General features: G+C 42.3%; 3 protein-coding genes and 1 long non-coding RNA gene across 20 annotated transcripts in view; 2 read left to right on the top strand and 2 right to left on the bottom strand.

Moving 5' to 3' along the window:
* The first annotated feature begins 72 nt into the window (after window positions 1-72).
* On the top strand, window positions 73-1,480 carry LOC117218943 (transmembrane protein 70 homolog, mitochondrial). The gene is made up of 3 exons (XM_033467708.2): window positions 73-481; window positions 666-1,022; window positions 1,112-1,480. Exons 1-3 carry the CDS (start codon window positions 221-223, stop codon window positions 1,310-1,312), a joined length of 819 nt encoding a protein of 272 aa, XP_033323599.2. The 5' UTR covers window positions 73-220; the 3' UTR covers window positions 1,313-1,480.
* Window positions 1,319-22,315, bottom strand: LOC117218940 (uncharacterized). 2 transcript variants are annotated; one of them, XM_033467703.2, is made up of 8 exons: window positions 22,177-22,315; window positions 20,585-20,779; window positions 15,256-15,552; window positions 5,512-5,645; window positions 4,785-5,306; window positions 3,601-4,668; window positions 3,061-3,516; window positions 1,319-2,968 (listed from the first exon to the last, which is right to left on the bottom strand). In XM_033467703.2, the coding sequence occupies exons 1-8, from the start codon at window positions 22,298-22,300 to the stop codon at window positions 2,789-2,791; spliced, it is 2,976 nt and encodes a 991-aa protein (XP_033323594.2). In that variant the 5' UTR covers window positions 22,301-22,315; the 3' UTR covers window positions 1,319-2,788. The 2 variants fall into 2 exon arrangements, with proteins under 2 accessions (XP_033323594.2, XP_076376453.1); XM_076520338.1 differs by lacking the exons at window positions 15,256-15,552; window positions 20,585-20,779; window positions 22,177-22,315 and adding an exon at window positions 10,061-10,206.
* LOC117218944 (uncharacterized) lies at window positions 15,441-22,967 on the top strand. Its single transcript, XR_004489918.2, has 2 exons — window positions 15,441-15,697; window positions 21,735-22,967. It is a non-coding gene; the product is annotated as an uncharacterized LOC117218944 (long non-coding RNA).
* LOC117218939 (uncharacterized) overlaps window positions 22,920-26,886 on the bottom strand; it is a 66,206-nt gene continuing 62,239 nt past the window's right edge. For all 16 annotated transcript variants that reach the window (XM_076520333.1, XM_076520336.1, XM_076520328.1 and 13 more), the window contains one exon: window positions 22,920-26,886. In XM_076520333.1, the coding sequence (XP_076376448.1) occupies window positions 26,843-26,886 (44 nt within the window). In that variant the 3' untranslated portion in view covers window positions 22,920-26,842.

Here is a 26,886-nt window from a genome sequence, read left to right as displayed (position 1 = left end):
ATGTATGTATACTATGCACATATGTGCATTGCAAGGATCGGGATCTGGGTGAAGCTCGCAAAACGAGTTTTATGCGTGTCGATTACATGATTACAGCTGAGAATGAACGTCGATGAACACCGGTAAACACCGTGCTTAGAACATATGTATGTAATCGAGTGATAACTAAACTCGGCTGTAGAGTGGACTTGCACTTATTTGCCTATCAATATGGCTGAATATGGGGCTGACGATCGATACGACGTCTCCTTCCGTCTTTAACCTCAATCTGTTGCAACCAGGTTCAACCAGGCTTTGCCTTTGTGTACATATATCCATACCTTGTATAATATACTTTTTCGCAACAGTATTATATATATTCTCAACAATGTCTTTAGCAGTTCGACACTGTTTATTAATTCAAAGAAAGTTCTGTTTCCATAACTTTGCTTCGCAAAGACAGACGATCGCATCTTTTCCAGGCAACATTGGAAATTTTCAGGTTAGGTTAATTTTTTAAAACAATATAGATATTTAACATGATAACGAATTGAATTTAAAAACAATTGTTGATTACTTTTAAAGGCTTTATTTACGATACAATTGCATGTGTTTAACAAAAGTACAATTTTCTTTCTAGATAAAATTTTAGTAATTTTAATATATACAATTTTATTGTGCCATAGAAATTTACTCGGACCCTGCAAATCAAATATTTTCATGCAGGGGATAATGGAGAAACGAATGTATCGCTTATATATACCGGAAAGTTGAAAAAACGTATTCGAGATATCAAAGCATTTGCTTTATTAACTTCGTGTGCAAGTTTAGTAACTCAGCCATTTATTTATATGAGATGTATGGACATGGAGAAACCACTATTCACGATGATTGTAGCATTCATTATGCTCCTGTATACTACATGTTCTCCAGGGATTATACACTATTTATTAGGAAGAAAATATGTAATCGAACTATATTACAATCCTGAGAAGAACGAATACATTGCAGTGACCTATTCTCTTTTCAACCGGCGAATTCGGGTAGTTTTAACAATTTTACAGATTTATTTGCATTTGTATTTAAATTTTATTCCTCTATATAGCATTTATATATGGATAAAATGTTTCAGACCGTATTTACAGAAGACGAAGTGGTCGTACCCGATGTACTTGGGCCATTTACAACGTGTTATGTAAGAGGAAACCCATTGTTCTTAAACGAAGAGCAATTTCTACATGTAGAATATTTCCATAAAATCATGGGACACTACAAACCGATAGATTTTCATTTAAGCCGTAACGAAGAGAAGGAGAAGAGCATGAAGGAATAAGAATAATTTTAAGTTTGAAACAATTTTATTTATTACACAACCTCCGAATTTAAAACTTTAATACATTACTTGTAGTCTACTATAAGTTCCTAGGTATAAAATATGTACAATACATTGTTATGTTGGCATTGTGTACTGAAAAAAATATATAGTACAAAATGATCGCAACATACAAATTGAATTAATTATCCAATGTTTAAACATCACAATTTGAAACATTATTATACATTTTCAGACGTCACACGTAATTTTTACCCCTCGTCTGTTCAAAAATATTCTGTTGGCGTGAAAGATTTTTAGTAATGCACGTAAAGCTTTGCATTGTATAAAGTTACTAAATTATATTGGATAAAAAAGAAAGGCGATCATGTTTTTTTACACACGAAACCATTGCAGTTTAATTGTTGCTGAAAGAATATCTTTTCGATATTGAAATAAATAGGATCGCTATTTATGAACGTATCTGTCGCTTCAGGAACTCTGAAAATGATACTTAAAATTTTCATCCAATTATTATCTAAATAATTCATTCACAATTTTTAATTTAATCTTCTATTATCTATAAATAGAAAAAAATCTTTTGTACCAACGTAATGCGATCTAAAAACAACGTTTGCTATGAATAATTTTAAAATAATAATAAAACTATAAATGCAATTGGGTAACCTAATTAGAGAGTCAAGTTGTCTCCTAAACAGCCTCAATGTATAACAATAGCTTTAAAAACGATACAACGTAATTTGATAACTGTAAAAGAGTGGCGAATACATTATGATAGAGATCACAGATTACAGTCAGTTTCCAACATGCACGCACGCACGCACGCACGCACGCACGCACGCACGCACGCACGCACGCACACACACACACACACACACACGCACACGCACACGAACCGACTGTCACACTATTAGAACACGATCACTGTACACATTTTCACATCTACGAGTGCATTATTGGAAGTAGGCTGTTCGACTGGCCAAGTCCATTGTCATTGATCCTACCTCTGGTGAGTGAATACTCCGGCTATAAAAGCCATTTTAAAAACGCATCATTGCGACTTCCACGCCAATCTATCTCAACCAAACTATATATGAAAATGCAATCACTTGTATTTCAATAAGATTAATTCGAAATAAAAGTATGAATCTCTGATACGAGAATATTGGTCACAGAAGAGAAACGGATAGAAATGGTAGTAGTGTATACTTGATACCTAACGTCCCGGCATATTTAAAATTGGTCCGATCTTGTAGTAACAAGCGATCACTTAGATTGGGACTGAAGTAGCAGTGTTGTATTTTTAAGTAAAATAAATTTAAACCGCGTTACTCATGGTGTTCGTGTGCGAGAACAAATGAACCTTCAAGATGTGAAAGAACGATCACTTTTGCGTTTTGTTCGGGACAATAGAGATTGGAAATGAGCAAAATCGTATGAGCAGTTATACCATGTCAACCGATAGATCACTATTCACTAAGCTGGGAGTAGATCAAAGTCGTCCGAAACATGTACCATCGGAACATGCACGTCTTCTATTTGAGGTGTTGCCTTAAATTCGCATAATCCAACTTCTTTCAGTTTCCATTCCCAATCCATTTTTTGCACCGCGTGTAAAGATTCAGCTTCGTTATGATGTCTAAGCAACATAGCTTCCTAAAACGATCGAAGACAAAGTAGAAAATAACGAATGTGTCGGGGTACGATGAGAATCAGGCCATAAATATTTGAATCGGTGCAATTTTTACCTTAATTTTTTCCCATTTATCATCGACATCTTGCAACCAACTCAGAAATAACCTGCCGTTATATCGACTCCTCGCGTTTCTGTCTTTCTCTTCTTGCTCGGGTGTAATAACATTATAAACCTCTTCGTCTTTTAATATAGTACAAACGGAGAAAGGAAGAGATTGGTTAGCGAGAGCTCTAGCTGCTCTGCCGTGTACTCTGAGAATTTCTTGTTCCACCGATAAAACTAATTTCTCCTTTTCGACAACATGTTGCATTCTAAGACGATATCTTTCCTTTTCTTGTTCGATATACAAATCCTTCATGGCGCCTTGCAACCCAACCGGAGGATTAACGTTTGGCTCTTTATTCGCATTTCCAGCTAATACGTATGTACAACGATTCATTAAATAGTCTTTAAAGCCCTGAGGTGGTTTCGGCTGAACCGGAAAGAGGCCCTTTCTTCTTCGTTCGATCTACAAACAGAAATGATTATTATTGCTTTGCAACGTGCATACAAATGAATCGAAATAAACGTTAAACTTGGGGAAAAATCAGACCTGCTTCCTAATATTGAGAAACAATTGATAACAATTGGTAATAGGCTGATCGTGCGGATGCACTTCTGGACCGGTATTGGTGGTTTCGGATGTTTCACTGGATGCGGCTGTAGCAGCTTGCTGTGCTTCTTTATTTGGTTTCATTTTTCTTTTTCGGGGATGAAGCTCAACAGGTGGTGCCGGGGTACCTACGTTCGACGCTGTCGACGAAGTAGTTGCGGAAGCGTTCTCCGAGCTCTCTACGTTACCATCTTTTTGACTTTTTCCGCCAGTATCGGTACTTTTCTCTGACTTTTCCATCATAATATTGGTTTTCAAACTAGCATTACCATTCGAAGCGTCCACAGAACTAGATTTATTCGATTCGGCACCAGCCACTTCGGGTGTCGGCGAATGGTGGCGTTGTTGCGGAGACGAGTTATTCGAACGGTCCGTTGAAACGGTTACAGGCAGGGGAGACGAATTAGGATAGTTTCCGCTACCGGTCGAGGCAGACGTTTCTTTCAAGGTCGACGAGCCGTTACTACCATTGCTAGATCTATGGGAACTTCTAAGCACCCGTTGATGATGCGTCGACCTTTCCTCCCCGTGCTGCAAAGCTCCACTGAAATCTTTCTTGTCCTCGTTTTTAGTATTATTTCCGCTTTCCGTGGGACTCGTCGTACCACTCGCGGACTGATTCTGATCCTTGTCCGTTGAATCGTTACTATTAGAACTTGCCACTACGTACGGTAACTGGTGACTTCTATTGGACGTGCTTTTCCCATTTCTATTTCCCTGTTCTTGCTCGGACGTGCTACTCTGTGGGATAACGATTTTCAAAGGCGGTACTTTGGGTGCCGAAGCGGAATCGGAACCTTTCGATCTATCGTCTTCGCCATCGGATTCGGGAGGTGCCGGTGTAGTAGTTGTTTTCGCGTTCGTCGTCGAACCAGAGGGATTAGAAGGCTTCGGACTGCTCGCCATCGAAGCGGTACTCGGACTTTTCCTATCCGCGCTAATGGAAGTCGTGTTTTGATTGCTCTTACCGGAAGTTGCTCCGGATCCCTGTTTACCCGATTTTGTGCACTGGAACGAGAAGCAGAGCTGCGTTAGAGTTACGATAGTTCGTTATTCTATTTTCATCTATTATACAAACATTGTGTGTGCTACAACGGTATATATATATATATACCGATACATACTTTTTCCCCCGAATTGGCAGTATTTCTGCCCGTACTTTGCCTTCCGGTTGTAGCATTCTTCAAATTGTCTTTCACAGGCTCCGAATCTTTGCGTTTTTTCCTACGGTTCTCTTCGTCCTGTTCCTCGGGATTGTCGCCCTCGAAGGCACGCTTGGACGAAGGTGACGCCGAGACGGTAGCAGCGTCGTCGGTGGAAATCGAGGTCGTCGTCGTCGTCGTCGTCTCGCCGGACGATGTCGTCGAGCCACCACTGGCAGACGCGTTGCTACCCCCGCCGGTTTGATTTCCCTGACCGCTGGCACTCTTGCCACCGTCTTTATCCTTCTCGGGATTCGGATTCGGCGAGGAACTGGCACCTCGTACGGGTGTCGGTTCCTTCGAACTTTTAAATTCATAGACGTCGCCGTTGTCGTTGGATGCCGACGATGCGTTCCCCGACGCGCTCGAGCCCGAGACAGCATTATTCACGGTCGCCGAGGAGACGTTCGACGTCTTCATTGAAGTTTCCATCTGACCTTGATTCTGTAGACATCGACGCGTCGCTGCATAATCTTTTCTATCGTGAGATATCGCTATCGAAATCATAGATTTTGCTACGAATCGTTTTTATTCGTATAATGTTTTCAAGATTGTCTCATTAGGAGACTCGTGTACAGCTTTTTCGAACATAAAATGCCGAACATTGAATAATCAGAATCGAAGGATTACGAAGAAATAACGCGCGTACCTGTGCGTTCATGCTGCCCTGACGGGAGTTGGCAGTGCTCCCTCCTTTCTTTTCATCCCTTGCTCCTCGCACCTGGTTGAGTCGAAGCGTCACCCTCGGCGAGCTTCCAGACTGCCCGGTTCCCGATCTGTCAACTGTGGAGAACAAAACACTGGTTAATTGCAGGAACAACGACCGAATGCCGGGGAACGAGATTCCTCGAAACCAGTACTCTTCTGGCGCACGCACGCACGCACACACACACACACACACACACAGGGGGGCGACGGAGGACAGAATCGGCCGGTCGGAAAGAGAAGGAGTGATTAGAGGTGGGGTGCGGGGGGGGGTGGGAGGAGGGGGGCAGGAGGCATATTCGTAGAGGGGAGGACAAAGAAAGATACACAAGGGAATGAGCCGCTGGTTGCGATCATCGGTGGTACAGTCCTTTAATCACCAGATTCCTGGGAGAACGAGTTCCCCGAGTAGCTCGACCAAGGAGCGAGAACCCTGAATCGCGATCGATACGTTTACCAGTTTTTTACTGGCCGATCGCGTTACAGGAAATCGTGTCGTTAAACTCTTTATTTCGGCCGCTTTAACGTGCCCCTAAAACTGACCGATTGGCAACAGAGCTTGCGGATCGAACGAAAGCGGTGCACCACAATTTCACGAATCTTACTTATCGGTAATAAACTCGACGCGTTCGCGATACAAAAAATACCTAAAATTTGAAAGAATAAAAACTTTGGAAGGATTTAAAAACGACGTGGATTCCATATAACGGTATTGGCAAACGATACGATAATACGCGGAGAGAATCCTTCGAACGTACAGAAATAGCCCAAAGGGCGATGACATGGATGACAGATCGTAAAACATGTTACAAGATGCGGGTAGTTAGTGGACAAATTAACGGCTACCGCCTACAACTACCGTCTCGCGACGAGACAGCTCGAAACGGATCCGAAGGCGGTGCGCGCGCGGGGCATTTCGAGACGCGTGCGTCTGTCGTCGATCGTCGATCGTCGATCGCATTTATACCGACCCCTTGTTTCCCTATAAATGATTTCCGTCCGACCTGGACGAATGTACGATACTAAAGTAATCGTGTAACTTTCCGTGAAAGAATTAATTTGAGAAAAATGATTAATTCTTTCTTGCTCGTAACATATTTTTAACGATACGCAACGAATAGTCCTCGTTAAAAGGAAAAACTATCGTCGAAAAATGTTTCTCCACGTTTTCATCGCATATCCCTAAAATTTCAGAATTTGTTCAACTTCCGAATTCGAGTCCTTCGCTCGTCGAACTCGACCAAGGACATCGTGCGACGAGCAGACCTGTTTCAAGCGACTATGTTGCACCTTGAGATTTATGGTAGATCAACGGCTATCGAACCGCGTACATACATAAAGCGGAACAGAACCACGATGCTAGATCGAGCAGTACCAACGGAACGCGACGTTTGCGTATCTATTATTGAAAATTAACGGAGCTCTCGCGGTCGCTCGACACACCGTACGCATAAAACACTCGACGCGGTTGTCCCAATGACGGGCAGAACAGAAAATTTGAATGCAAGCTACCGTTAATAATAGCTCGTACGAGTTAATTCGAGCGGGCAGGCAGATAAATACTCGAGTCGCGATTATCGTAAATCGAGTTCGGGATACAATTTAGTATTTCGTAGCTCGTTTCCAGAGATTCTAGGATGCCGTGCGATATCGAGAGGTTGACGGAGGTTGACGCAAGCTCTGTTCGATCAATGTGTAATCGAATCTGCGAGTCGACACGACGTCGGTCGTAATTTCAGAATTCGAGTCGATACGCGCGTCTTCGAACCGTACGCGGGCCAACGAGATCCGGTGTAACACGGATTTCCGAGAGGGCTGTAACCGTCCGTGATAGACGCTCTTATTGGAATCGTTTTTAGTTGGTCGTTGTTCTTTCACGTTTTCCCGGTGAGATCGAACGGTGAAACTGTTAGACCTGCGCGATTCCCTACGACTCTTTCGAGCGATACGGACGATAGGTTGACGAAGAATGGTTTTAACACAGGGGTGACTATCTGTACCAGGCTTCGAATGGATCGAGTCGAACCGACACTGACTCACCGATGACCGACGAATGACCGACGAATGACCGAAGACTAAACGACGATGAACCGACAAGCGACAACTGACCTAGAGAAGAATCGGTTTCGAGTTTTTATACCGTTTCGTGAACGGAAGACTAGAAATTGGTTGGCCGGTGACGCGATGGAAGGGGATGTAAAGTGACGTACACGCGGTGCCGCAGGTAGCAAGAAACCCTGGACGGGCGACCGAAGCGGTGCGTGCCAGCGACCCTGTCGTAAAAGATGCTGCCGACGAAGGTGTGCATTATTCGAAAGTGCAGAAATGGCTTTATTGCCGGAAAGAAGAAGGCCCGAGAAATCATAAACTTAGAAATTGCAAGGAAGAAGGCTCTACGAAATTGAAAACCTAACGAACGCGACCTTTTGTCGATTGCGCGTCGTTCGTCGAAGGACCGTTAATTTGTCTCGTCGAGCCGAAGATTCCCCGTCGATAAATGTTTTTCAGGGATAAAAGGAAAAGGCGATTCGTCCCGGAGAAAGTTAGGCGGATGCAGCCCATAAATTCCGTTGAAGGACGGAACAGTCGTTGAACGCAACACGCCTTCTTCTCGCTGTTCGATTCGCTTCGTAATAGAAGGAATTGTGCCAATGGAACTTGGCGCTCACGGATATCGTGTCCGAAAATACATCGTCTCTCTGCTCTCGGTCAATGAATTCATAGTTGCCCACCGTTTTTGCACAGCATTGGCGCGCGTTATCGGCACGACGGGCTGCTCGTGAACGGTATCGATGGTTTTTAATTTACGTTCGACGATTCCATCGGAATGGAAGAGTATGCTAAAATACCAAGATTTTCGAAGCAAGAAAGCGGCTCTCGCCGTTGCAACGCGGACGCGCGACGATTCGCACTCTGGTAATTACCGCGTAACGGCTACCCCCCCGACAGCGCCCTAACCATGCAACACTGTCCGCGATGAAACGTCTATAAATAATTTCTTAAATATGTATCCGATGAAACGAGGACTACGATCGCTGCGCGAATTACGGTAACGAACGACAGAGTCCGACATAATGGTTTTACAAGCTGCAGCGCAGCTACGCGATCGTTTATATCAGCTGGAAAATAGGCGAGGATCGCGAATAAATATTCTCTTTGTGATACCATCGTCAGGGTAATGCCAATGCGAGAAGCGCGACGCTATCTTTAGAACGAGAGTACATATTTGTGCAACGATCTTTTCAGGAAACGACGACGAGCAAATATAACTGTGTATTCGCGCGCGGGCCGGGAAAATTCCAAGAAACGCCGATGCATTTCGGCAACTTTACGAATGTACTGCTAAATTAGCGCTCGCTACGATCCATTCTGCACGGTTTCCGTTGCAAGTAGCTACGCGTACCCGGTAATTCTGCGAATGCAACATACGCGCGCGTATACGTATACCGTTTCGCGTAGCACGCGTTGCCCTCCCACGTAACCCGCTCGAGAACGATCTTCGAAGTTTAATCGAATGCGCCGGTTTCCGATATCGTCGGTTAATCGAGCCGCCGATAAAACCTTTTTACCACACGATCGACGCGAAAGTTGTACGAACAACTGTTCGCGAGCGAGTATCGTACCAGTTGAAACCGATACTCCGTGTACGATCGACTATAATCGAAACGGTCCGAAACGATGGAGAAATCGAATAATGAAAAGAGATAAGATACTTTGGAGTACGCTTTCGGAGTTATTAACATGTGTTTGTGGAACAACTGAGATATCGATATGGAATTTTATCGCGACAGTTATCTGTGCACAGTATTTCCTTTCTCCGGAACCGCAGAAAGCTTGTTCGGTACGCGTAGAGTACTCGTAAGGCTAGCTGCTCCGACTCCGACTCCGACACGGTTCTCTCTCTCTCTCTCTCTCTCTCTCTCTGTCGGTTCTTCCCAAGGAGTGGCGGGGATGGAAGAACGACAGTTAACTGTACAAGAAATGCGGTAGTTATCCGTGCATCGTTGCATAGCAAAATATACAGGGTAATACATCTACGAGATATTTAAGCGGACACCACCCTGTATATTCGTATGCACCGGGTGTCTTAAATTTTCCCTCGAGAGAATGCTCTATACGCTCTACGGTCTACGATCGTAATATCGTAGAAGCGACGAGAACAGATGGCGAAAAGATGTATCGACAAAATTATTCAAGCTTGTAATATTATATTTTTGTTCGGCAGTATAAGATCGGTGAAATCGACTGGTTGGCCGGTAGCATTTCGAATCGTCGCCCGTTCTTATAAATACAGGCCCGACACACCGTTCATCGAGACCGAATGTATTTACGCGTTAACTATTTTTAAGTACACGTTCGTACGAGATTTTCTATATTTTTACTTGTACGCTACGTCGCGACGCCGTTTCGCGGCGAAAGAACACCGACAACATTGATTTCGTTGCACAAGCTGAAATTTAAATCGTCTCTCGTTACTTCTTTCCATTCCTGACCTTTGTAAACACTACACCGCATCGCGAGTCTTTAACTTGCTCCGAAAGATAATATTCTTTCGACGAGACGATGACACACGGTTTATCGGGTTCCGTTTGAGAAAAAAGTTCGTTAACTTGCTCCGGCTCGCGCGCGACAAACAGAATTCTACATCCGATGACGCGCGTTATGGCGGACACGGGTCACGGCACAGTGTTGGTAAACGCGTACGACATTGTATCTTGCAACCGATTGTTTTAAAATAAAGGAAAGTACGCGTGTCGCGGCAGTTCGTACGGTAAACGTTGCTACGGAAAGCGAAAGCAAAAGTTTTCGAAACGAAATATTGGTGCAACGAGAAGCGAGCACCGATCTCGGCGAGCGCGATTAAGTCCGCGCTAATTGAAGCGCCGATTAAAATCTAGCAATCGGACGCCGCAACGAAGCGAGACGATATGTAACGAAAAGAATCAAGGTCGAGCGCCGATATTACTTTCAACGGTGTCATTGTTTTCTTTCGCGACCCCGTGATTTATACTACGAAGAATTAGCATATCGCGCGAGCTGAAAGTGTCAAAGATTTGGTTGCGTCGAAAGCGGGCACGGGACACGCTTTGTATCGTGTTTCTAACGAGTTCCGCGAAACGCGCCAGACATAGTACGTAACCGGTTTTAATCTTGCTAGACATGTTTTTAATTGCAGCCGTTAAATAATTCACAGGTCCTTCATTTAATTCCCTCGACTCCGATTAATTTCGCCGTCGATATTTCGCTGCAACCTGCAACGATACCGATAACGTTTCGTTCTACATCGTTTATTCGCGAACGTTATTCGTCTCGTACCTGCCGCTGCCCGATGTAAGTTTCGAAAAAACAGGTACAGAGACGGTAACGACGGAGCTTGCAAGCTTGTAAAACGGTGCGCAGTTGCAGCGACTGCAACGTAAACCCCTTTCGGAGGTGCGATCACCCTAGCGGTGTCGATGGACGCAACCCGTGAGCGCAAACGTGTCCAATGTACTTACTATACTTGCTCGCCAGTCAGCGTGCTCCCTCTCTCTTTCTCTCCGTCTACCTCTCCCTCGCGCGCTCGCGCTCTCTCTCTCTCTCTTTTCTTTCTCTCGCTCATTCTCTACGCTCCGTCTCGGTCTTTGTCTGCCCCACCTCGCGCTCCTTTCTCGCTCACCTCTGCAAAGCTCTGCCTTTGTCCTACTCCGTCGCCGGCAAAACCAGAAGATGTATTCCAAGGTTCGACACTCCCGTTTCGTTGACGACGATGCTTCTCAACCGGGCCGAACGGAACACCGTGGCGAGAATCAAACGGAACGGAACGGAACGCGGCGACGCGCGGGCCGAGACAACAATTACGCGTTACCGCCGACGTCGACGTCAACGTCTACGTCGAGGTGATACGTTGAAACACGCGGCAAGCCACGTGGTCGTCAATGCTCGCTAGCAACGGTACTTTCGGATGATCCGACAGCGGCGGGGATCCGCGCACGAAAAGGAACGCGATGGCCTCGAGGCATACCTGTTTGCGCGACAAAAACACACTGGACGATATCGCGCGCGGCGGCAACGATAGCAAAAGCCTCGATGTATCACCGCGAGGAGGCGAGGCCAACGACGAACGGAGAACACAGGGTACGAGGCACGAGGACGGAAACGAGGACGAGGATGAGGACGAGGACGAGGACGAGGACGAGGACGAGGACGAGGACGAGGACGAAGACGTAGACGAGGACGGTCCGCGAGAGTCGTCGAGAGTCGAGAGAGCCGAGAGCCGAGAGTCGAGAGTCGAGAGGTTCAGTAGCCGCGGCAGCAGCGTGTGTACACTACTGCCGCCCGCACGGCTCCGGCTCCCATCCCACTGATCCCACACAACACGCCAGACCGAAGACACTAGCGGCTAAGACAGAGAGGAACTGACTCGCGACTGTGTCGCCGCGTCTCCGTCTCAGCCAACTTCTACCCAGGCGGGGCATACTGCATCGCATCGCATATACGATACCGACGCGTCACTACTCGGGAATGTCGCGTCTAATTAAGTACTGTCTTCGCATCGGTCGCTATTATTACCGATCGGTGGTGACTGCACGATCCTCTGTATCCACGCAGTGTATCCGGATGCGCAGAATTTGTCAGAAATATGATTTTATTCGAGGAATCTCGATGGTCTCTTGTTCGAAGGAGGACACTTGAAATTCGCTCGTAGTCGTAACAGCTGCCCGCTCCGATCGGATGCACGGTGGTGGTCCACGGACTACGGTAATTCGTGGACGATATTATACAGATTTTTATATCGAATTTTTTCATCGAATTGGCAACAAGATGAGCCAAACTAAAATTCGATATTAATTTTTCGTCCACGAATTGTTGTTTCATCGTGGAATTCGATTGTATCACCCGCATTTATAGCATCTTGTCTGCTAACAGATATTTGTAAAAGGCAGATCTGTATCGAAGAAAGATATAGACGAAGAATCGGTTCTAATAACCTATTTCGGTCTGATCCGACCAGAGATATAGAATACGTAATATTATCTAAATATCACGATGTACAGGTAAATCGTATTTCCCATAGTGTTCGAGAGAGCAAAATTTTATTGTGCCATTCGCAGTTATATCGCATCGGAAAGAGTAAAATTCCCGCTGATCGTCGCTGTGCGATAAACGGAACAATATAGATCGAGATAACGATAATTTGGAGACAGTAAATCCATTTCTCCCATCGTGTGTTCGTAAACTGTCCCTATGCATGTTCGTTTACCGTCGTTACGAATTGTTTTTAATATGATCCGCAGCCCGTACAAAATGTAAAGAGAAACGTGCTAAGAAAAATAATCTAGTTCGTTAAACGACGTGTATCCTATGTATTACACACTTGCGTGTACGTAACCGTAACTATATTCTCCTCGTCTGCATCTGGATCAATTTTTCTAACAAAGAACGGAACGCAATCGTACAGTATTACATTCGATGTTTAAGTTTTATTTCGCCATAATTGTGAATCGCTTGTTGAAAGAACCGTCGTGTCGGTAACTGTACTTGCAACTTGTCGGTAAGAGGATTAAACCATAGACGAGGGATAAGCAGAAACTAATTACGGGATAGATCGGACATCGTATGGAATCACAATTGGATCGGAGTACAGACTTCGTGTCGCCAGGGATCTATAGCACCGACATAGCAAAATGGTACTGACTTTAACGACCTCTGCATCACCGGAACAGCGAAATCGGAAATTGCATCGAAATTGTACACGGGCCGGCCAGCCAAAGATATACCCGATGCAAATTATGATGTTTAAAACGTGAACCGACACGTTCGTTCTATATCATTGAATACGAAGAAAGTTTCGTTTCTATTGTAAATAGTTTTTCTCGATTCGCTTTAATAGATGATTCGTATCGCAAACCCAGAAAGCAAACAATTTATCGCGAAGATCGTAAATTAATGTTCGAATCTAAACTTCGGCGTCGAATAATTGAAACTGGTTTTCTCCACAAAACGGTACTGCAATTTACGACGATTTTAGAGTTTTCCAGAGAGATTCTAGCTTTGCTCGTTGGTTCTCCGTTACTTCCTACTTCTGTGCCATAAATGCGACCATCCGATCCAGAAAATAAACGTAGAATTCCATCACGTGGAACAACATTGAAGCAACGTGATTCTTCCCATATCAAGTTGATCTTGTATATCGTATACGATCTAAAGCTAGTTTTGCAACGTTTAAAACGACCGACCGTTTCGCCGACTCGTTGTTGCTCGTTTATCCTTATAATGCTTTAACAACGGTATATCGTCGGTTAAATAAAAAAGCGATATCGACGATATTCTTTGAAAACTATCGAACGTTAGAGGACGCGCGAGCAGTTTCTTCTATCGTTTCCTAAGCTTTCACCGATTTAAGTACTTCCATATGGGTATATTCGGGTAAGAAAAATCCTCTATCGCTTAATTTTCTTAAAGCAGAAGGTTCGATGTCCGCGGCGCGTTATCCAACCCTAGTCGGGTCAGCTGAGCGTTCAACCACCCGAACACGCGCGCACACAGTCAAAAAACTGAGAGCGATGCACCCAAGCCAGACCTTCTCCTTGAACGTTTATCGTTAGCAAAGTTTTCCCCCGCTTACAATTAGCAACTTCGTAAAAACTGTTCACCATTTTTATGCACGAGCTATTATTCTGGACTTCGAGTTTACGAATTACGACTTTTCGAGTTACGAGAGTCGAAAATTTGCAGGAAATATCAAGCTTTGTCGCTAAATTCGTACAAATTTAGCTCCGTTATTCAATATGTACGATTTTTCATCATTTTCCTCTATACGTTCAACGTTTACATTTACCAATATTTCTTCTCGAACGAAGAACCTACAAATTTGTAAAATAGCGTAAGGATGTTGGATGACAATGTAATTTCATCGTGATCGCGTATTCCAACAATTTGTAGTATTTACTGGAAAATCGTCGATGAAACGTGAAACTCGCGCGAGTAAGAACCGGATATTATCGACCATACACAGAGAAACCGCAACACGCGTATTTATAACTTACATACACTTTCGTGATATCGTTTTCAGAGAGTTGCAACAAAAATGATCGCTTGCAAATTCAACCACCGACACTTATTCTTCTTCTTATCGCGTCAGATATACCTAATGTTTCCGTTCAAGGTTATTTAAAAACATAGTGTAGTATGCGATATAATTCTCGATGTATTTTTGCAACGTTACGTATACTTTTCTACCGGTGTGCGTAAATGTTTAATTTCTAGTAAAGCTCTGCGATTGAAAGAAAAAAAAACTCCAAAAATGTGTAGAGACATTTATTACATTATTTCCAAATAATGTTAGTGCATTTTTTCGCTAGTATCTCTCTGTAATGGTGTTTTAGTATAGTTGGTACTTATCGATCGGATGGTCAGTCGATATGCCTTTAGTTTGTTTTCGGGCATGATTAACTTTTAATTTTTATCGCTTTATTTTGTGTATTTTTGAATAAAAAAATTGAATACGTCTTCTTCGACAAATATAAAGCTAATTATGCCCGAAAAGAAACCAAAGGCACAGCGATCGGTCACCACCTCGTAGTAACCGGCTCCACTACTACCCTAAATGCTTATTCTTAGTTTCCATTCAAATAATAATACGAAGACATTTACAGTGGCCGAGTTAAATGAAACATTCTGTAGGCATAAATACATACAAACTCACCTTTATTTTGCGGTGGTGTCCTCCGCATCTCACAGGGGGCTCCACTGTCCTCAGCAACGTGCAGTGCAGCGGCTGGCGCACTTCCGGTCGTACGTTGCTGCTGTTGTTGGAATTGGGAATGGTGGTGTTGGTAAAGCTGCTGCTGCTGCTGCTGCTGCTGCTGTTGTTGTTGTTGTTGTTGCTTCTCTTGTTCCTGTTGCTCGTTCGATGGCGCTGTTGCGCTTGTTTCAACTGGAGAGCATGAGTTATCAGACGCGAAGGTGGTACTCTCATCGGGTGAAGTCGTACTTGTGGTATCTGTGCTCACAAATGAAACGGAAATAAAAACCTAGTAGACGCGTGCTCCTACGATTCTCCTATATACGATCTAGAGTATCTTTTGTGGAAAGAATAGAAAATAGTGGAACAGTGGCACAAGGAAACAAAGTTCGGTCGAATATACGTATGTAGATGTTTACGAATGTCACGAATCTACACGTTCGACGAGACGAGAGAGAGAGAGAGAGAGAGAGAGAGAAGCGAACATTCGTTTCACACGTATTTCAGTATTTTCACATTCTGCCCAACGTCTTTATAATTTACGTACACTATTCGAACACGAGGACCTGCGCGCAAGGAGTTAAACTCTGTTATGGAATTACACTTTCTACACACTCTGGCTTTAGATATTCGACTAGTATCTGCACAGTTCGAAATGTGCACATCTAAAGAAGACTTCGGGTTTTACAGTACTTTTTCTCTCCCCTTTTTGGCAACGTTGTCTTCGAAAAAAAACCGCACGAAGGGCTGCGAAGCGACGATCGATCGGCTAAGATCTGCCCGGTCCGCGAATAGAGAGATTTTTCACGGTGGCAGCGAGACTTTCGATGCTTCGAAATTTGATGGACGAGATATCATTGTTGTCGGTGTCCTTAAAGCTCGACCGTATCGATGGTACTCGGGGTTTTCGTTTCAACTTATTCTCACGTGGTTGCGACCGTACGATATCCGATTACTTTTGTTGCGATAAACAGGTTCCCTCTCGGTTTTCGTTTTTTCGTTGCGCGTGGAGTGTGGGGGCCACTTGTCACGCCGATCTTGACGATTCAAAGGCGGTTAGGGCGACATCTGTCGGTCCGCCGGGGGAAAGTCGGTACGCGTACGTGTTCGACGTGCACGCGAACACGGCCCCTCGCGAACTAGAGGCCATGTTGCGTCGCTATGTCGACGATTGGCTCCGCCTCTCCCCGCGTCGCCCCACCAACGGTGAACCACGAACTCTCTTCCTCGCCAATCGGAACCGAGCTGATCCCGCCAACGACGTTGTTGGTCGTTCGTGCGTCTTGCTCGTGCTCGTGCTCGTGCTCCTGTTTCTCAGCTCTTGTTCCCACTCGTGCTCGTGCTTGTCCGTTCCATAAGACGGTTCACGATGTTTGTGGAAATGTGTGCAGTCGCACCGTCGCGAATTCGCGGCTATGTAACCCGTCTATGCACGATCCTCGAATGTCTGCGTTTTATCGCTACATCGCTACGTATGTGTATCCTGTACGCGCACATGTGTCGTCGATGGCAGCATTTCCTCACGTGCCGCTCCTGCTCCTGCGCTCGGCACACCAGTCGTATTATCGCTTACTTTCCGAGCGTGTTCGCGCGCGCGGTCTGCGCCAAATAGAGCTGTGGAAGAAGGGTACGGACATTCGCTGATGTAGCAAGAAGAAGCACACGCGTGTCCGATCCCTATTTTCGGACATGCCGATATTATCCGAGAAATTAACCCATTCGTTACTTTCTATTTAAATTTCTATGGTCCTTCCGATCAAGTTCGAGCAATGCGGCCGGTAACTGTAATCGAGAAGCTTGGTTTGGGAAGTACAGGGACACCCCCCGTGTAGCATGGCATGGTTGGGTTCCAAACGATTCCGGTACTGTGCACGTCTCTATGGCATGCCTGGTACGGAACAAGTGGCTACTAGGTTCTAAAAATTAGCCAAAGTATGCATCGATCTCTTATACTGCCATTGATTCTTGGATATCTTCGTAAATACGAATTACATACTAAGAGGAAAGATACGATAAGGTAGGGTTTTGTAACTTGAGCTGTAAGCAACGTAGCAGATTGGAATGGCAAACGTGCATCTCTTGAAAACTGGAGGTTGATGCGAAAAGCGAACACAAAGACGGGACCGGTGAAAGGGCTGTAGTGACGGGGTAGGCGAACTAGAGAGAACAAAGGAAGGGTAGGATACCTGGAAAAGTGAAAACGCGATTGAGTAGAATAACGGACCAACTATGCGCAAAGACAGACTAGTGACAGAGCTGTAGGGACGGAGTAGGCGAACTCGAGAGAACAAAGGGAGGGTAGGATAACTGGAAAAGTGAAAATGCGATTGAGTAGAATAACGGACCAACTATGCGCAAAGCAGATTAGTGAAAGGTCTGTAGGGACGAGGTAGGCGAACTAGAGAGAACAAAGGAAGGGTAGGATACCTGTAAAAGTGAAAACACGATTGAGTAAAATAACGGACTAACTACGACGATGAGACGACTGATGCTCGGCACCTCGCAAACGTTTACCGGTGAATACGAAAGGGACATGATACGCTCTCCGGGTATTTACGCGCATGAAAAGTAACGTTTACTTTAAAGACGATAGATTATAATGACTGCTGTGGTCACTTTGTGTTCTTTTTATTTTTGCAACGACGACCAATCTCAAGAATCTCGGGTTAACAGAAGTACGTACGGACAAATGTGGCAGGGAGCCTGAAATTCTTCAACAATGGGATTTTCACAATCCGACCGACAACGAGCCCCGACTTCCCTCTTTCCTATTTCCCAATCTCTTATTGTACAACGTACGTATCGCGTACAACGTGTATATGTTTAATAAAAATCATAATTATCTTATCGTTGCTTAACACTCTTTCGATCGGACCAGGATTTCTTAATATATTGGAAATGTTTCTTTGAGAGAAACTCGTAGTGTGCATGGTCTTTGCCATAAAGTTACCACATTCGTCGGTTTTCTTCCCGATCGATGTTTCTCCTGTTAGTATAAGGCCGTCGTGTCCTCTGACACACCGATACGATACTTTTATTTTTGTTAGCTTAATTTCGCATAACAAAATTATAAAACTATTGAAAATGTGCAAATATATAATCTATATCCATGGAAGAAACAATATTGTTGGACGGGTGATTTTATGAGACGGAAACGTGCATTATTTAACGAAAGCGAGAACGCGAATAAGAGTTTAAAATTTAGCGATTTACGCTCGAATAAATAATTCGGAAGGTGAAATATTAACGACGATAGACTGCGTAGAATACGTGAACGATCTTTTTAGTTACGTAATCGGTTAACAGAGAAAACAGTTTGAAAATGGTACGACGATAAACAACGGATTCGTCGTTCCCTGAGCGATCTATCGGCTTTAAGGACACGGGCGGCGCCCGATACTGCCGCCACCTCCGCCCGGACGGACGATCGAATAAAAATTTCAGTCGCTTTAATTGTGTTATGTTGCATATTTAAGTAGAAAACGTCAACGTATTAATTTCCAAATAATAGGTAAACTCCGTAAATGAAACGCAAGATCGAAGAATCGCCGGAAGCGATACCGAAGATTCAAAATAAATTGAAAAAGTTCTTTGTAAATATAGATATTCCGTAATATTCGGTATGCCTTTACGAGTTTAACGTGTCAACATAAGTGGTATCACAGAATATAGATCATGTTCGCATGAATGGAGGAAATCTTGATCGTGAAAAATGGAGTAGTATATTACGCGTAAAAATATAATTCGTTCAGTCGAGAAATTAAGTGTTAAAATACGTGTATGCAGCTGTGAAATTCTATCTTTGTACCAACGTAGAAAAATGATTACTTGTAACGCTTGCAACGTCAAACGCACGGGTGTCCAACGCCCACAGGCATTAAAGGCTACTTCCTCAAGAATGTCTGGTACGGTGAACTGAATCTTCGGCTTTAAACCCGGGTTCGAAATTCTCGATGGAAACATTGGATTTGTCGTGGGCATCGTCTCGCAGGTGGACACAGGTTTAAATGATTGTTTACTGCGGAACGTTCGGAGAAAATATAGTAATTTTTAATTATTCGTGCGATATAACGAACGATAAAAAGATATCTAATGTACATCGCATTCACAATTAAAGTATAAAAATGCGCGCGCGAGAGAGAGAGAGAGAGAGGGAGGAGAGAGAATAAACTTGTTGCTTGCAAATTAATGCAAATCTTGATGAGTCGAAAGGTCATTTTAAATGCAAATTGCAAACGTATTGAAATATGAAATTAAGCGAGACAAGTGATTCGATCTATGTAGTTGTTACTATTTTTAATAGCTAATTTCATTATTTTTAATTCTAGTATCGTAGACACAATTTTTGAGTTTCCTCGTATGTACGTACAAAGATCAGGACAGAAAGCATTCGCGTGTGCGAGCGATGCGCATAGGTGTAGGGCGTTTCTAACGGGTACTTGTCTGGTGGGTGATTATCGAGCGACTGGTCTACTCGAAGAAAGACACGGTTACCAAACAAATGGGATCGACGATATCTTGAAATAGAAAACCTATATAGTTCATGGTGTTACGTCCGACATCTACGAATGTTGGAAGACGCGAGTTTTTTGAGTTGTCAGCTGAAAAACTATGTGGAACAGTGCGGCCCTGTCTCGAGTATTGATCTGTACGAGAGTTGTCTGCTGCCCCTCCCCAGCCCAACGGTAGATGCTTCATCCCTTCGCCACCCCTGAACAACAAGGATGTCGAGCACCTGTGACTAGGATGCTGGTGAATACCCTATTAGGCACATCTTACGCAGACAATGTCTTCTCGCACGAGGATTCCAATACTCGTTTAGTTACTCGTGCCCCGATGATTTAAACGTCGGAATCGCAGAATACCAAATCCACTCGCGTACATCGTACATCGTCGCACACGTTGAATGCCATAAATTTTAGTAGAAATTCATGATCGCTCAGGCTCGCGGAAGAATAAGATTATCTAACACAAGGGGAGTGCGAGCAGAATATGGAATTTTGTTCGAAAGAAGAGATCAAAATGATCGAGAGTACGCAAGATTATTTGAAAAGATAATTTTCCTTTTAAAGCTTGAAAATTAAGAGCATTATTTATAACAATTTAGAAGCTACATTGTCACGTTGTGATTGAAGTTCAGCGTATAAAACACCGAGTTATGTTTTTTATGAGGAAAAATTGATCGTGTAATTTATAAGCCATTGTACATGCGTATATCGAAGACCGGATTGAACTTGAGAAAAATGAGGAATCGCGAATGAAAAGAGTAGAAAAGATTCAAATTACTTACCATTCGTTTCTTTAGCATTGAGATCATATCCGTTTACGAGTATTTGCCCAACGCGAAAATCTTCTTTACGATTAATAGATGCGTGGACCGTCGATTCTCCATTTTTGCTAGACCATCGTCCTTTCGATCCACGCTGTTGCAATGTCGACGACCTTGAGGTAGAGCTGGACGTTGTATTTTCTGTTCGATTTCCACCTAAAAATTATACAGATAAAATTTACAATCGGTGATAGGTAAAACAATCTTGTACGAGACTAACATGTATTTCAATTCTGAATTCTGCATAAACTTCTATCATTCGGTATACATACACGATATAATTTGTCTATGTCTATCTCTCTCTCTCTCTCTCTCTGTAAACAAGCCTATCGATATAAGACATAGTTTTCGAGATAATTTTGTCGGGTTTTAAACGGTAATCGATATCGATCACTTTTTCGTTCGATCGCGAGCATACAGATGTATTTGAAATTCAAACGCGTAGGTAGTACGTACCTGTGCGCGTATAAAATAAAGAATAACATAATAGATAGATTAAATAGAGCGAGAGAGCGGACCTTGGCATTAACGCCTCCTAGTGTAAATTGCAGTTGTAACGAGTTACCGGCAATCGGTGTCGGTATCAAGACAATTTTCATGTGGCAGGATCTCGACGAGCGTGCATCGATTATTGCGCAGAGTTGAAAAGTTAGCGCGCGGTTTGACACGGAAACGAAAGGGATATTCTAGTTCCAACTGTCGATACTATCCGCATATGTTTCGTTAACATTGCCTCCTCGGCGAATAATAAAGATATAATAACAGGACCTAATAATTAAACACTTGTATTCCTTTCGAGTGTATTAACTTTTCCACTTTCTACGTATACGTACTTCGAAGATTTTTCTATTCGAAAATTGCTATACACGACTCAATGCACTTTTCGCACAGTTTATCGACGCGCGTACTTAAAAATATGTAAAGAATTGCGCGTTAAAATCGGGATTCCGACCGAATAAAAGTCTCGCACTAGATTCATTTAAATTTCCCTCCGCGTCGCAATACACAGATGGCGTACCTTAGAACTAAGCATGCTGGGCAATCGTATAACATAAGCAAATTCTCGTCTGTGGCATGGTATATATAACTAGCTTCGGGTATCGTGTTGCAGATTGTTCCGACAAAGCAATACAGCGGGAAACTACGGCTAATCGAGACATGGGAGTGTGGAGATTTTGTGCGAGTGTTAATTGTTCGTGTATCGGTCGAGAAATAAATGTACGATTAGTGGTCGAATCGAACGGAGTTGTCGAGAGCATATATCTTGGACTAACCTATGTATAATAGGTAGTATGTAATGTCATATCGCAGCGAATCCTACTGTCCGATACGTAAGTCCTGTATAAATATGAAATAAATGTCGCCTCGGATATGTGTCGAGGTGATCGACGACTAGGCAACGGCAACGATAGGAAACTAGGCGCGTAGACGACGCGGGATAAAGATCGCTCGATAATCGATCGAGCGTGTGCACGGGTTGCGTCGCGACGGGTGAAGTTGCGAGGGTAATTGTGCGCGTGTTTGTTTAAACAAAGGTGCCTGTTCTCACTCACCTGATACTATTTCCTGGGAGGTCATTTGGAGAAGGAGCGCGAGTTGTTGACGCTCGGACATCCGCGCTGGGTAACCGCGGAAACGACTGTTACCGCCTGCGGGCATTCCGTCCTCATAACTCATGTAACTCGATCTCGAAAACGCACGTGGAGGATCACGGTGTACACTTTAATGAAAAGATGCCAGGCCGCGTGTGGTCGCGCGCGCCTTTATTCCTTGGTCCGCCGTGATTTGCCACGAGCGAAGATAACCTAAAATCGCACGGTCGGTTCACGCCATTTTGACCTACCGAGCGCGCACAGATACGTGAAACGACAGTCACGCAACACGTATGCAACCACACGCGCCAAAACTAATTGCATCGGATGAACACTGAGAATCGCCGTTCGTGATTCTGCACTCTTGTTTCCCGGGCCGATGATTTGATTTCACGACGCGGTATGTGTGTGCGTGATCTTTCGAAAATGAGATTCGCGACACACCACTCGGAACACAGTGCGCAATATGACGCAACGTTTGTGTTGGTGTTAATAGTTGGTATCTCTGTCGATAGCGTGCGTCGCGCCAATATTCAAATTAACGTAATTAAAAGCGGATCCCGGGAAAGGGCATCGTCGGTGTTTTCTAGTAAGCGGCCACATTCGGAAACGTGTTACGCGATCGAACGAATGGGACTAGAGAATTTTTTCCAAATGAAAATCGAATGTATACGATCGGTATCGATCAGTAAAACGTACTCGTGTAATTTTTGCGTGTGTTTTTTTAATAAAGAAGATGGGTTTACATATCGCATCATGTATCTCATTCAGTTCTAAACTTATAACGGGAGTTTTGTCATGTAATCGATAAGTTCCATTTACATTTACAAAATAAATACTTAATATACAACCGAATGGAAATGATAAAAAAATTTCGATACTATAATTATCGACTATAGTAATTCCAATCTACCGAATATAATAGGCCATGTAGAGCCATCGCATACATATACATATACATATATTAATTTCTTCGCATTGCCCAACATAAATAGGACAATCGACTGGACCACGCTCGCGCACACTCTTGTCTCTATCATTCGTACACGTATTCATTTCATACTGTTTTGCATCTTGTGTTTATTGTAACAACGTTATAATTTAATTACGAATAATGATAAGAACACATTGTTTAATTGTATCTAACGCAGTAGCTATCTACAGTAATATTATAGAAAATACATAACGACTTTCTTATCGTCGGACCGATTACATACGAATTGTTATTTGTTAATTGACATTTCCAATACTGCGAATCGCACGCAAAATTTTTTTGCCTGTGTACAATTACAACATTTAATGTTGTAACAGAATACAAAAAGAAATGAAACGAAAGCGCTATAAAAGTAATAGTAGATACATTTTGTTTCGTAGTATTCGCTTGTGTCTTTTTGGTTTTTCATTTAAAAAATAAGAGTATCTCGCTAAATTTTTTTCTTAAATTCTCTACTCGCGATAGAGAGAGTTTTTCAAACGTTCGTTTGGATTTGAATAATTGTTAAAAGTTGGGAGTACAAAATCGAACTCCTAGCTGCTCTCTAAACACGATTAACCAAGAAAAAGTTCGTTCGAAAAAATCTTTTTATTTCTAGGTATCAAACATCTGTATGTTTACGTTCAACGGAAAACGAAAGAAAAAGAAAAAAGAATTGCACAAATATTAATTTTTTAATATATTTGCCGCATTCCTACCGATCTATGCCGTTCCAAACGATTACATGCTCGGAAATATTTGAGAATTTTGTTCCAATTTTGAAAGTACATTTGTTAAAACTATAGTCATGGTACAAACTTTTCGAAAAAGAAATTGACAAATGCGTAACAATTTAATGAATAAACATTTCAAAAGAGTAGAATGATTATTTATCTGAGCGTAAACACTGCTTGATGCAATATACGTCGAATATCTTACTTTTACATTCATTCCTATAAAGTAATTTATTCATTTTGCACATTCCAAGATAATACGATCGTAGAAAGTGGTTGCGATACCTATACGATACCTATAGGATGGCAGAGGAGAAGAATTTTGAAGAATGTTTTAATCATTCTCTATTGAAATGTGGGGTGCAACGTGTACATTTAGATGTCGTAAATTCTTCAAAAAGTAGTTCGACAGAGTGGTCATTTATAATATTGAATTTGAATTGTTTTTTTTTTTTTTCAGAAGCTAAGTCAATTTTTATTTTTCACAAAGACGTTTCATTTAGTCCCATATTTTATTGGTCTGTCTGTAAAGGTGTTTTAAAGTGATATCAATAAATAAATTATGTAATGCAATTTTTCAACATTTCTTGACAATGTATCTCTTGTTGGTGCTTTCTGTGCATGTTTTTTTTTGTTTTTTGTTTAAATCGAATGTATACGTGTATATGTACACGCGTAGACATGTACAGATACATATTATACAAATTCTGTTTAGAGTTAGAAAGACTAGTAGGTTTATACTAACTTAGTTATTAATACACTTATACAAGTGATTTATGCGGAACGCTTCCGCATTAGAAATAGGAAAACTTAGGTGTTGTTGTCACGTATTGTTTTTTAAAAGAGTTCGAATCGGTTTAAGGCGATCTTGTCACACCTTCGTTTTGTTCTGGTCATCGAGTGAAACACACGTATATAGCTCTGACAGGTTTTGCGTCGTCGAAAAGATCTAGAAACCTCGGTTCGGGAGAAATTTGCTAAGCTTACAACAGTTTACTTGAGAAATGGATGACCTATCTATATTACATCGATACAGATATCTCGGTTGTTACTTTGATTAAACTTAGATTTGTTATATATCATTATTGAACTGCAATGGCTTATTAATATTTCTTTACTTTCTGATAGTCAGAGGGATGACAGGTTGTAGCAGTACGTGATACAAGAGAGTTCCTCTTAAAAACTATAATACAAGATACTATCAAAATGATATTTTTTAATGACTATGTTGTGTTGCGTATGTATATATGATAACAAAAACATTTACAACGAAATAGGATAACATTTGAATCTAGCTTGTATACATTTGTTTGTGCATAGGCAGTTTATTAATTGTACTTTATTCAAATAAAGCTAATCAACTAAAAACGTGTGTCATTGAATTAATACATTGAGAGATATTACTAACGAATTTTGCAGTTTTTGATTGATTTTATGGTTCACGTACCGTAAACCTATACATCGTAACCATCTTTTGTTTTCGTTATAAACAATTATGGTCATAGTTCCACGCAATTCACTAACTAATTTACCTTGTGCTTAAACGCAGGTATCGTTACCGACTAAGTTTATAATTTCTATCTACTTGAACGGTCATTAAGACTTCAGTTATAATTATAACAACAACGATGATGACAATAATGACGGTAATGACAGTGTAATGAATGATGATAAATAGCAATAATTACAACATTATTATTATTATTATTATTATTAATATTATTATTATTATTATTATTATTATTAATTCTGATTTGCGTTCTACACATTGTATACTACTCGGTTTAATGGAATGTCTATCTTGTTTTTCATTACAGTTTTAAAGGAAAACTACTGCCGATATTGAGTATATTATTTTCTTTTCTTTTTATCAGAGTTACTTTTCGCAGCTATTTACCGTTCCTTATTTCTCGAGCTAACGATAAATCTAATCATTTATGCGTTTCATTCGTAAAATCGTCGACAACGATTAAAAAATGTCATCTTCCGGCATAGAAACGTATCGAATATTCAATGGGTATGATAGATGCGATAAATGAATAATCGAGTGAAGATAATATATTATCCTGCCTTGAACGTTTAAAAAAAAAAATCATAATTCTCCTAGCTATGAGCAAATGTCACTTCGTTTCAATCGATTTATGTGCCTCTTTAAGTGTCTAGTTTAATAGCGGTGATTTTCTCTACCAGTCTTTTCTCCTTCTCCGTACCTAGGCATTTTAATTATTAAAATCTTCGTATTGAACCCTGTGTTTGACTGTGTCACATCTTAGACAACATCTGTGTATGGCACAAATGGATATAAAGCGAACATAACTAATATGTATACATTTTATTTCTTCCACGATGTTCGCGCGCGCGCGTAAATTGCGGGGGAAGACTTTAGAATTCATATAGTTTTCATTTGTTCTACGTTGACCCCGTCGCGAAGCGGTCACACGCGTTTATCGTCTTGCCAATTCTTAAACTTCTAAATTTGTATGACCGCGATGATCAATATGGGACGTGTATACACGCATGTATATATCGTACATACGTTATACATATACATCTCGCGTTTCGTTCTCGTCGTTTTTTCGTTCGAGTAGATTTTTTCCAGTGCACACATTAATATTATAAGACTACGACAATGGCGATACAATATCCTGCGACAGATGGTAGGACGCTCTAACTGTGTTTTCGTTGGTATTGCAGCTGCGTTGCGGCGATAGAAAGCTCGTTCGATTTTAGAAAAATTCACTTGCCCACGCGACAACGACAACCGATAAGAGGAGCTTTCAGATTTGGCAATCTTGGAACATGGAAGTCAATCATCGCTGTTGCTGCTAATGTTGTAAGGAAAGACTGTCAGTGCGGTAGTATTCGATGATCTACTGTCAACCGTTGGTTGCACGGGCGGTCCGCTCGCGTCTACTCCATGCTAAAGTCTCCATAAACTGGATCTTCGAGTCCCCGATCCTGATC

Source organism: Megalopta genalis, chromosome 3 (assembly GCF_051020955.1).
Source record: "Megalopta genalis isolate 19385.01 chromosome 3, iyMegGena1_principal, whole genome shotgun sequence".
Lineage (NCBI taxonomy): Eukaryota > Metazoa > Arthropoda > Insecta > Hymenoptera > Halictidae > Megalopta > Megalopta genalis.
Note: the sequence above shows the minus strand (reverse complement) of the source record. Positions and strands in the feature narration are given on the sequence as shown.

Excerpts from the sequence above, each read along its gene's own strand:
- LOC117218943 (XM_033467708.2), top strand. The coding sequence starts at position 221 with ATGGGGCTGACGATCGATACGACGTCTCCTTCCGTCTTTAACCTCAAT. Across the intron at positions 482-665 it reads GCAACATTGGAAATTTTCAG|AAATTTACTCGGACCCTGCA; the intron begins GTTAGGTTAATT and ends ATTGTGCCATAG. Across the intron at positions 1,023-1,111 it reads TTTTCAACCGGCGAATTCGG|ACCGTATTTACAGAAGACGA; the intron begins GTAGTTTTAACA and ends AAAATGTTTCAG.
- LOC117218940 (XM_033467703.2), bottom strand. The coding sequence starts at position 22,300 with ATGAGTTATGAGGACGGAATGCCCGCAGGCGGTAACAGTCGTTTCCGC. Across the intron at positions 15,553-20,584 it reads CAATGCTAAAGAAACGAATG|ATACCACAAGTACGACTTCA; the intron begins GTAAGTAATTTG and ends TTGTGAGCACAG. Across the intron at positions 2,969-3,060 it reads ATAAATGGGAAAAAATTAAG|GAAGCTATGTTGCTTAGACA; the intron begins GTAAAAATTGCA and ends CGATCGTTTTAG.